General features: G+C 63.9%; 1 protein-coding gene across 5 annotated transcripts in view; it reads right to left on the reverse strand.

The window, feature by feature from the left end:
- Kcnt1 (potassium sodium-activated channel subfamily T member 1) overlaps positions 1–10,488 on the reverse strand; it is a 56,529-nt gene that overhangs the window by 9,587 nt on the left and 36,454 nt on the right. For all 5 annotated transcript variants that reach the window (XM_048813348.1, XM_048813346.1, XM_048813347.1 and 2 more), the window contains 10 exons: positions 10,297–10,405; positions 9,706–9,814; positions 9,257–9,406; positions 8,682–8,908; positions 7,144–7,378; positions 5,745–5,850; positions 4,607–4,779; positions 4,153–4,224; positions 3,832–3,966; positions 3,371–3,482 (listed from right to left, as the gene is read on the reverse strand). In XM_048813348.1, coding sequence (XP_048669305.1) covers positions 3,371–3,482; positions 3,832–3,966; positions 4,153–4,224; positions 4,607–4,779; positions 5,745–5,850; positions 7,144–7,378; positions 8,682–8,908; positions 9,257–9,406; positions 9,706–9,814; positions 10,297–10,405 — 1,428 coding nt within the window. The remainder of the gene's footprint in view (positions 1–3,370; positions 3,483–3,831; positions 3,967–4,152; positions 4,225–4,606; positions 4,780–5,744; positions 5,851–7,143; positions 7,379–8,681; positions 8,909–9,256; positions 9,407–9,705; positions 9,815–10,296; positions 10,406–10,488) is intronic.

Raw genomic sequence — 10,488 nt, forward strand, 5'->3', positions numbered from 1 at the left:
GCCACCAGGAGCTTAGTGGCTTAAAACAGCACACTTCACCTCTCCAGGTGCTACAGATCAGACTGAACCCAGTGTCAGCAGGGCCTTGCTCCCTCTGGAGGCTCCAGAGGTGCTTCCCCACCTTTACTGTGTCCTGGGGCACCACCTTCATTGGCTCGTGGCCTCTCTGTCCATCTCCAAATCTGCAGTGCAGCCTCCTCCACCTCTCTGACCTCCTCCCTCTTGCAAGGATCCTATGGTGACGTGGGCCAACATGGACCATCCAGGACCCTCGCACATCTCAAGGCCCTCAGTTAATCCCATCAGCAGAGCTCCTTCTGCCACAGAGGTGGACACTTGCAGTCTCTGGGGACAAGGGCGTGGACATCTTCAGAGCCGTTCTTCAGCTGGCTGCACCCCAGTGGGGGTTCAGGTGGCAGGACATCAACAGCTGAGGACGCGCTGCCCATTGCAGCCAGAAAAGTTTCAAATGCAAGGAGGTGGGAAGCTTCCAGAGGGGCAGATACCCTGGCAGCCATTGCTACCGGTGCCAGCCTCCTTCCCTCCAGAGAACCACAGAAGGCTACTTTCCCTTCTCACTCCTGCGACCCAGAGAGGGGAGTGTCGGCAGGAGGGCATGTGAGCCGCCAAACACAGACAGGCGACCCCAGTGATTCATGATCTGTGTGTGCCCTTACGTCTAGGAGCAGACCGCACCTGATGAAGGTGGACGGCAGGATCCCCATGATTAAAATGATTGTTTTGCTTAAATCAGAACAGAACAAAACGGAAGTTAAGAAGAACCCTGGCAGGTCCACAGAGACAGAGAGAGGAAGGCAGCTCTGATGTGTTGGTTCCCTTCCAGAACCTTCTCCATTGAGCACTGCCTCACTTCGCCCTAGAGGGACATCTGGGCTTCAGTGGGAGCAAGTGCGTCTTCAAGTCTTCCCATGATGGTGAGGACGCAGGGACACCCCGTGAGCCATGAGAACAGCCAGCCGGGAAGTGGCCAGCCCAGCAAGGGCTGCAGAAGGGAAGCTGCACAGGCTAAGGCTGGGGGAACCCGGGAGCTGTGTGGGGCTGTGGGTGCAGGCGCCAGCCTCTGCCCCTCAGCCAGACCCCAAGGCCGTCCACCTGCGCGGGTGCCTTCCCATCTCAACACACCAGGGAGTTCACCTGCAACCACCGCACCTCCCCGGGGCCCCTCATCTCAGTGCTAGAAATAGCTTCAACCTCTGCTTTTCTCGCGAGGGGTAAGGCGAGTTCAGGACACCACCTTCCAGGTGCACGCCAGGGAGGTCGGGGGCCGCTGAGGCCCCTCTTCTCCACACTTGCCAGCACCGCTCGATGGGAACTCAGAGCAGCAGGAACATTTCTACTAAAATAGCCGTCATTGGTCTCTTTTAACCCAGGGTCTCGTGCTGCCCACGTGCCCAGCTGAAGTCTCCAGGAGCCCCGTGTCTGTGGTGGCAGAGTCCTGCCTGGGACCCAAGGCCAAACTTGTCCTGGCAGAGAAGACAGGGCCTTGGTGGACCCTGTAAACTGGCACTCACCGGGGAGTGGGTGGGCAATGGATGGCCTCAGTGGCCTGCCCCACTCCTCCTCCTTGGCCTGAGCCCCCCAGGACCTCCATGCCTCTGGACCTCAACCTCATTCCAGCACAGAGGACCCAAGGTTGTTTCCTAAGAGCTTCACAGCCACCAAGGCCACACAGTGATGTCCTGGCCCCCAGCTGGTCCCTGTCACCCCTGTCGTCACAGAACCACAGGATGGGCCCATTCACTTTCCTGAATGAGGAGCTGGCCTGGCCAGGCAGTGCTTGGGGAGGAGGTGGCACAGCACTGGTGACGTCTGCCACAGCAAGCAGGGCAGCCTGATCAGCGAGACCTGACCTACTTCTGGCCTCCTTGAGGCACGGGGGAGGCACAAGGCCCAGGAGGAGCTGGGCTGACCCTGGGGAGGGTGGTGAGCAAAAGCAGCACTGAGGACTGGGCAGGCCTGCCCGACTCATACCCGGTGCTGCCCGCTGGCACTGGGTCTTCCTGGTGCTCAGAATCCTGGGGCTCTGTGGCTTCTGAGGCAAGCCTTGACCTGCCAGTGTGGCCGCCCTCCACGACCTCCTCCTGGGGAGAGCGTCTGAGCTGTCAGGTGTGGGACTGAGGGACACAGAGACCCACCCATCAGGGTGTGGGGAAGCCCTGGAGTGGGCAGAGGCCAGGGCCTGGGTGAGCCTCCTGCTGTGGGAGCCGCTCTGTCGGCCTGGGGGCTGTCCACTGCCCACCTGGCGTCCTCTCATTTCTCTGGTGCGGACAAAACCCAAGGTCTCCGTGGGCCTCTGGGTCTGCAGCCGGGTGCAGCCCGCTTGCATTGTCCATCAGGTTCAGGCAACAAAGTTGAGTCCACGTGCCACGAGCCCTTGTCCCTTCTGCCTGGTGCCGACGGCCAGGCCTGCTCCGGGGGCTTCGGCTCACAGGTCTTCCTGAGTCGGCCACACAGCCCCTGCAGCTCTCCAGAGAGGACTCTGGCCCAGACTGAGCAGCGAGCATGCGTGGCTTTGGACATGGTGGCCGTGACCTCCAGATGCCTCCTTACCCACTCCCTGGCCTCCAGCTGCCCACCCTAATACATGGTCAGTCCTTGTGAGGACAGGTGTGCTGCCACTAGCCTAAGCATGGTCACCAACAGTGACCATGTCTTCCCCACCATGTGAGTCTCACATTCTTGGTGGATTCCTGTGTCTTTGGTGCGTCCCTACACCCTAATGGGTGGGTCTCTGTGTCCCTCAGTCCCACACCTGACCACAGCTGATATCCTGCATGGAGCCCCGAGGTACAGATGGGAGAATGCTGGGTCCAGCTCTGCCACCTGCTCTGTCCATCACGGGACCCGAGGCAGGTTTCCTCCCCTCTTTAAGTCCCCACATGCCAGGCCCTAACCAGGGCCTAGGACCTCTATGCCACGTAGGCTCTGAACGCAGACCAGGGCAGAGAGCCCAGGGCTGCTTCCTGAGAGACTCAAGCCCTGAGGCCACACTCAGCAGTGTCCTGGCCTCCCTAACTGGACCACCTGAGGACCCAGGCCCCATTCACTGTCCTGAGATGGGCCCATGGTCAGGTGTGGGGCTCAGGTGGTCCACCCACCTGGAGAGCTCCCTGTGGGGATTGGAGTTATATTGGCCAGCTGACCATCCCAGGACAGACAGTCTGGATTCTGGGTGGCCAGGGCCTGCTAGTGCCCTGTGGGATTTCCCGGCTCCAGGATCAGGAGCCTTCAGCTGGGCTGTCCCTGGCCTCCTAAGCACCCACAGGAGGCTGCCAGCTCCCATCTCTTCCTCTTGCTCTCTCGAGACTCCGGGGCTGAGTGGCTGGCACTCAGGGCGGGGGCTGCTCACCTTTTCGAGTTTGGAGAGAGCCAGAGAATAGCTGTCCTTGGCACGGAACTGCATGAACCGCATGTTGGAAGGGTGGGTGAGCTCCGTGGTGATGCTGAGGCTGGGGAAGAGCCTGGGGAGGAGGGAGGTGGGCCCTGGTCAGCCGTGGGGCTCAGGGGTCTGTCGTCAGGGCGTGGGGCTCAGGGCCTGTGGTCAGCTGTGGGGCTCAGGGCCTGTGGTCAGGGTGTGGGGCTCAGGGCCTGTGGTCAGCCATGGGGCTCAGGGCCTGTGGTCAGGGTGTGGGGCTCAGGGCCTGTGGTCAGCCATGGGGCTCAAGGGTCTGTGGTCAGCTGTGGGGCTCAGGAGGCCCATGGTCAGCCATGGGGCTTGGGGCATCTGTGGTCTGCCTTGGTCAGCTGTGGGGCTCAGGAGGTCCGTGGTCAGGGCCTGGGGCGGGGCCTGAGGCCAGCTGCGGGCCTCACCGGAACATGGTCTGCACGTTGACAATGGTCTTGGCGTCGGCCATGTAGTCCTCCTCCGCGCTCATGGTGCTCTCCTTGTCCACCACCACCAGGTTGTCCGCGTAGATGATGCCGCACTGCAGCAGGCTGTCCAGGCTGGTGCAGACAGGAGCCACCTGGCCCAGGGACCCAGCCTACTTCCCCCCAGGTCCCTCTGGGGCCTCGGATGCACTCCCCTGCCCCAGCCATCTGGGCCACCTGGCTGCGCCACCTCGGGAGAGCTCAGAGGGGACAGGGCTGCAGCGATGCCCACGCCCCATCCTCAGCTGCCCAGTGCCTTACTTGTCCACAGAGCCCTCCATGTAGTAGACCATGGGGAAGCAGCAGATGGCCTCCAGGAAGTGGTGGTCAGGCCTGAGGGGACAGCAGAGCCTGCAGGTGCCATCTGCTCCATGGCCCACCCTGCCCACATCCGGGAGCAGGGGACCCCGGAACTGCAGCCCATTAGACCTGGGAGTCTAGGGGAGATGGAGGCCAGTGGGGAGACCGAGGCCCAGGCAGGACCTGCTGAGGTTGGACAGCTAAGACCAGCCCTGGCCTGCCACCAGGCCTGTGGCAGAGACTGGCTCTGGGTAAAAGGAGCCACAGGGTGTGAGAGCCGCGGGCCCTACAGCGGGAGGTTAGTCATGGGGACAGGAGGGAAATGGACACGGGCCGCAAGGGAGGAGACGAGGAAGGAGGGCGGGGGAGGAGGGGCACCAGCTGCAGGCCAGGCGGGGAGGCCCTCAGGGCTCACTTGTTGTCCAGTAGCAGCACGATGGGGTTGAGCTCTTTGCGTGAGCGGTAGTAGGCCCGCAGGGGCACGATGAAGTTGTAGAGCCCGTTGCCGGCGGTCTCGGCCGAGACGATGATGAGCTTGTTCTTGAACCCGTAGGCCTTGGCATCCTCATAGCTGTTGTGCTTGCAGCCCTGAGGAGGGCCAGAGCATGTCACCTCCCCACACCCACCGCGGTCAGCAGGAGCCCCCAGAGGCCACAGCTGTGCCCGCTGGCGTGCCTCCAAGGGCAGCGCTGGCACCCAGGCGAAGCCAGTCCGTGAGCGTGGGTTTAGCCACAGCTGCCGACGGGCACACCCACATCCTGGCCAAGGGCCAGAAGTCAGTGGCCTGGCCCGGGCACCCGGTGCTGTTCCCACAACACCCTTCCCCTAAGAGCCCTCAGGCCCTGGGCAGGACCGGCTGGGGCATCTCACGGGAAAGCATAGCTCTGCCAGGGGACGGTGGCATGGGGAGTTCCCAGTCATCTCATGGGTGAGGACAGATGGCCCATGAGGACTGCCTGGTGTCCCATGGGTGTCAGCCCTGGGAAAAAAGGAGTGCACACGCCTCAGACCCGTGGGCGAGTGGAACCCATGATGGAGGGCGCCATCTTCTCCGCAGAACAACAGAAGCCACGAGGCGTCTGGGAGCCCACGGTCCTTCCCACGCTCCCCGCGGGGCTTCGACAGCCTCCCCAGAGCACTGTGACCAGCGGACACTGGGGGAAGGCTGAAGGCCTGAGTGCGAGGCTCCCCAGGGAGCCCTGCTCAGAGGTGACCTGGGCTCCAGGACCATGAGCACCTCAGAACAGACATTGCGCCAGGCCGAGGTCCTGCCCAGCTCTGGCCACAGGCTACACCAGGAGAGAAGGCCCTGGCGCTGCAGGAGCAGGGGTGGATAGGGAGGCGCCCACCCACCCTCACGCAGTCCAGGAAAAGTGCCTCTTAGGAATCTGGAGGCCAAGAGCCAGGACGGTGGGGGTGAAGGCCGGCACAGCGGGCAGCACTCTGTTCTCACCCTCGCGGCACTCCCCAAGTCGGCAGCTGCGTCCGGATGTGAAGGGGGAGTGGGAGGCGGGGCCGCGCTGGCGTCTGGCCCGGCTGGCGGGTGGCCTTACCTTGTCAAGACGAAGACAGCAGAAGGGCGCTTTCACGGGCAAGAGGTGGCACAGAGTGGGGGAGCTGCCGATGTAGGGCGAGTTGGGGGGGTAGCCCTTCACGTACCTGGGTGGAGACGGGCCCTCAGCACGGCTCTTTGGTAGCCATCCCAGGGCCACCACTACCGGGGGACTCAAGGGTGTCCATTCCATCCCCGGTCACCCTCTGCTGGCCAAGGGGGCTGGCTCTGCTCTAGATCATCAGCACCTGGGACGCACTCCTGGAGCCTGGCCTCTGGCCACCAGCAGGACCCAGCCAGCCCAGGCAGCCACACGGGGGACGAGACCTCAAAGACGAGCCGCAAGGTCAGGGCCTCCACCAATGTCCTAGGGTGGCTCAAGGCAAAGGTGTGTGTGCAGGGGCATCACCGCTGTGCCCTCTCCCAGGGTGTCAGCAGGCCTTGGGAAGGGTCACCTCTCCAGGCAGCCCCAGGGCCCCCCAGTGGTCAGACCTCCAGGGTGGGGCAGGAGGTGGCCTCTGCCCTGAGACCCCTCTCTCCTCAATGCACACATTCACAGAGAAGCCTGGGCTAGACCCTGAAGCCAGGGTAGACCCAAGGGATCTGACCACCCTGTCGAGCTCCCTGACACCCCGGCACCCTGGCCAGCGGGCAGACACTGCGGCCTGGAGTCCTACCTCAGTGGCTTCCCTGGGCCAGCTGGTCTCCCCTGCAGGCCACTGACCCCTCATCCCTGTCCAACAGCTCCCAGCACACACCACACTGTGCCCTGGCTGCCCACCACATTCCCCTCACTCCACCTCCAGGGGCCTCCAGATGGCAGCCTCAGGGGCAGCCTGCCCCTGCCCTGCCCTGCGGGGCCTCGAAGTGGCTCACTGGCAGCCACAGGCCATGGCCCTGGTGGTGGGCACCACCTGTCTCCTGACCCCCAGCGGGAGGCCCTGCCTTCTAGGGCAGTGAGGGCTGACCAGTTGCAAGGTGCACCTGGTGCTGTGGACGCTGCCTGAGTGCGCACCAGCCTGTGGGCAGGCGGGGGGCAGAGACTTCTGTGCAGAGCTGCTGTAGGGCTGGTGCCTCGGGCAAGGACGGGTCTCACGCTGGGGTGGCCTTGCCCCAGTACTGGCCCCACTCGGGTCTGTGAGCCCCCAGGAGGGGACCCACCCCACTCAGCGCTGACCTGCAACCCTGGCTGAGGAGAAGGGGCACAGACCTGCAGACCCCTCAGCATGCCTCTGCTCAAAGCGCTGCCGGGACCAGGGCTCAGGCACGGGACAGAGGTCAGGCACCTGCTCTGCCGTTTGCCGAGCCAGAACCCCCCCAGGGAGCCAAGCGCCCCCCAGGGCCTTCAGCCCCCCAGCACGCCCACCCACTGAAAGCTCAACCCCTGCAGCAGCACTCACTCGAGCACGGAGAGCCCCTCGTCATCTGAGGGCGTCACCTCGTCCTCAGACTGGTCACTCAGCAGGTCACAGGGCAGCAGGGCCGAGCTGTCTGCCAGCTCCAGGACCGGGGCTATGCTGGGCCGACGGCTGCCTGAGCCGTTCTCCGTGGGCACCATCAGCTTGTTGCCCCCGCCGCCCCCACCACTCTGCGAGGGACGGCACTCTGTGTTCTGTAAGTCCATGGCCACTGTCCCTGGAGAGAGTGACTGAGCTAGGCTGGTGGCCCCTTCCCACCCTGCTGTTAAGGCTGAGGACACAGCCAGCCTCAGAGACCCTGGCTCACATCCTGGCCCCTGTCCTACAGCTGCGTGGCCTTGGGAGTCTTGGCACCCTCTAACCCTTGGTTTCCCCCTCTGGACAAGCAGGACGGGGCCTCTGGGTATGGTAGCCCCAGAGCCCTCCACCTCTCAGTGGCACCACCCAGTCAGTTGCTGTAGTCTCATTACTGATGGCCTGAGGGTGGGGGCTCTTGGGAGCTCAGGAGCCTGGCAGCTGGCCATTCTGCTCTGAGGACCAGCCCAGGTGGGGATGGCCATGCTGAGGATCAGAGGGGAGCTGCAGGACCACTTTGTACCTGCGGACTCTGCCTTCCCACTATAGCCAGGGACTGCCAGGTGGGGATGGAGGATTTGGCCCAGGGTGCAGGGCTGCACAAGTCATCACGGCTTCCTGGGAGCCACCAGGGAATGACACACACACTCCAGGGGAGGTGAGGCTGGGCAGCAGCAGACCCGTCTCCCCTGCCCCTCAGCAGGCCTGGCCTCAAGGGCACACTGCCACCATCAGGAAGTATAACCTCCAGGTCTGGCTGCCAGCCCACGACATGTCATGGAGAATGTGTGCCACACTGACCCAAAGCACAAAGTTAGGACCATATGCCAACACTCCAGTAGGCACATACCAGTAGGGTATGCAGCAGGCACTCAACAGTGTCAGCGTGTCGCCCGAGTCATTCTCAGGCCATCCTGTAGGAGAATGCAGTGCCCTGGCCGAGTCTAGGGGGCTGTGGCCTGGGTGGCTCCCTGGCCTATCCCTGCTCCCCAGTCTCCTGGGTGGGCCTGGCTGCGGAGGGCCTACACCCACCTCAGGTATCCTCAAGCCCTGGGCCCACACCCGCGGGAGACAGCTGGACCTGGCCCCAGGCTCATGGAAGTTCCAGGGTACCTGAAGGCCAAAGGCCTTGCTAGTTTCAACACTGTCCAGCTGGCTCCCAGCCCCAGAGGACACTGGGGCCTTGGCCTATTCAAGGGCCACGTGTGAAGGAAACCTTCTGGGCTGATGGGACTGCCAGGGACCAGGGTGGCCGGCTGGCCTGCACCCCAGAGACCCTGACCAAGGCGGCCCACAGGGTGGGTGCTCAGACACCCTGCTCATTGCTGACAGGCCCTCACAGGTGGGGACACCTCCATTTGACAAATTCAAACACTGAAACCCAGACAGACTCACCTTGCCCAAGGTCAGTGCAGGCCAAGGAAGAGCCAGGCCTGGGGGCTTACCCATGGAGGCGATGATGCTGTGCACCGGCAGGCGGGAGGGCCCCTCGTAGAGCCCCTGCCCCTTCTTCTGCTTCTCCTCCTGCTTGAAGATGAAGGCCGAGTTCTCCTCCTTGGTGATGTTGATGTAGAAGCAGGTGTCGGAGGCGGCCAGGATGTGCCGCGGCCCTGGGTTCAGCAGGATGCTCTTGTCGTCCTCTCGCTTCAGCCCGATGAGGCACACGCCGTACCTGGGCACAGGGGCTGCGGCTCCACGGGCTGCCCCGCACCGGCCGGCGCCTCCCCCTGCTCCTCCTGGGGGTCACCTGACTGCAACTGCCTCCTGCGCTCCTGCCCAGCCTTCCTTGGGAAACCCACTTGGGGTCAGGGTCCTCCACCAAACCCTCCCTTCGTGGGTCAGGGAACCAGTGACCCTGGGGTCAGCCTTATGAGAGCCTAATGAGCAATCTGGAGGCCTCGGCTGGCTGTCCTTGTCAGGCGGCTGTGGCCAGGGTGCCCCAGCTCTGGGTCTCTCAGGCCCCCTGCCCCAGGGTCCCGCCCACCGGCCCTGGGCCCAGGTGTTGAAGGGGGGCGCGTACTTCTTGTGGGCATGGAAAGCCGCGTAGGTGAAGCTCTTGCCCTCGTACTCGCGGAAGAACTTGCTGTCGCCCATGCGGATGTGGTAGACTTCGTTGCCGGAGCAGCGTCCGTACATGCGCTGCCACTGCTCCGGTGACTCCTGTCCTTCCCTGCCGGCCACAGCAGGGCAAGAGACCATCACCCTCGGCTAGGGCTGCCCTCCCGCTCAGCTGGCTCAGCATTCCCTGGGGCAGGCCTCTCCCCCAGACATGTGAGGCATCCACCCTTCTCCAGGAAGCCCGCCCTCAGAGTAGCCCCGCCCCAGGAGATCCCCGCCCACAAGAAGCCACACCCCTGTGGGGGCTCCGCCCACAAGGAGCTCCGCTCACAGGGAGCCCCACCCCACAGGGCCCTGCCTGGTGTCCCTGGGCCAGCTGGGGCCTGGCGGTAGGCCCTGCGGGGCACTCACTGGCCGCGGGACGTGTGCACCAGCAGGGTGATGAGGGTGGAGGTGGCTGGGCAGATGCAGTTCAGGGCCAGCATGGCGTACTTGCACTCTTCCTCGCACACCACGTGGTCTGCAGACAGGGTCCACTATTCCTGAACTTGCTGCAGGAGCCCTGGCTGGGCCCCTAGACCGGACTGCACCGCAGACCCCTGTTCAGCTCTGATTCCAGCCCCTCCCCAGAGCCTCTGCAAGCCCAGAACCGGAGCCTTGATGGAGGCTCTGCTTTGTGTCTCTCCTGTTCTGCCCAGAGCTCCAGGGCTGGGTGTGGCCCTCGCCTGTCCCCTGGGGTGCCCATCTAGGCCCCTCACCTGTCCCCAGGGATTCCGGCAGGGTCCTGCTCACGGTGCACTCATCAGAGGGTGATGCTCCCAACCCCTGCTCCTGCCCTCCCTGACCCTGCACCCCAGCTGGATCATCTGAAAAAGCTGGACCGCTATGGGCGCCCCTCCTGGGTTGTGAGGAAGGAGGGCTGCTGCCCTGCCGCACCTCCTTGCTCCTGTGGTGGCTCCAGCCCCCGCCCTCCCAGCTGCGCACTGGAGGCCCCAGACGCACCAGCAAACTTAACGTGAAACTTGTTCTCAGGCTTGAGGATCTGGACGTAGAGAGGGCAGTTGGGGGCGAAGTCCTTAACGGCCCAGGCCCTCAGAATGGTCTGGTGGTCCTGGGGGGGGGGTGTTCAGTGTTGGAGTGTCCCTGCAGTGAGGGGGTGGGCAGCTACAGGCTGGAGGGGCTCCCCCCCCCCCC

This window comes from Marmota marmota, unplaced genomic scaffold (assembly GCF_001458135.2).
Source record: "Marmota marmota marmota unplaced genomic scaffold, marMar, whole genome shotgun sequence".
In the NCBI taxonomy this organism is placed as follows: Eukaryota; Metazoa; Chordata; class Mammalia; order Rodentia; family Sciuridae; genus Marmota; species Marmota marmota.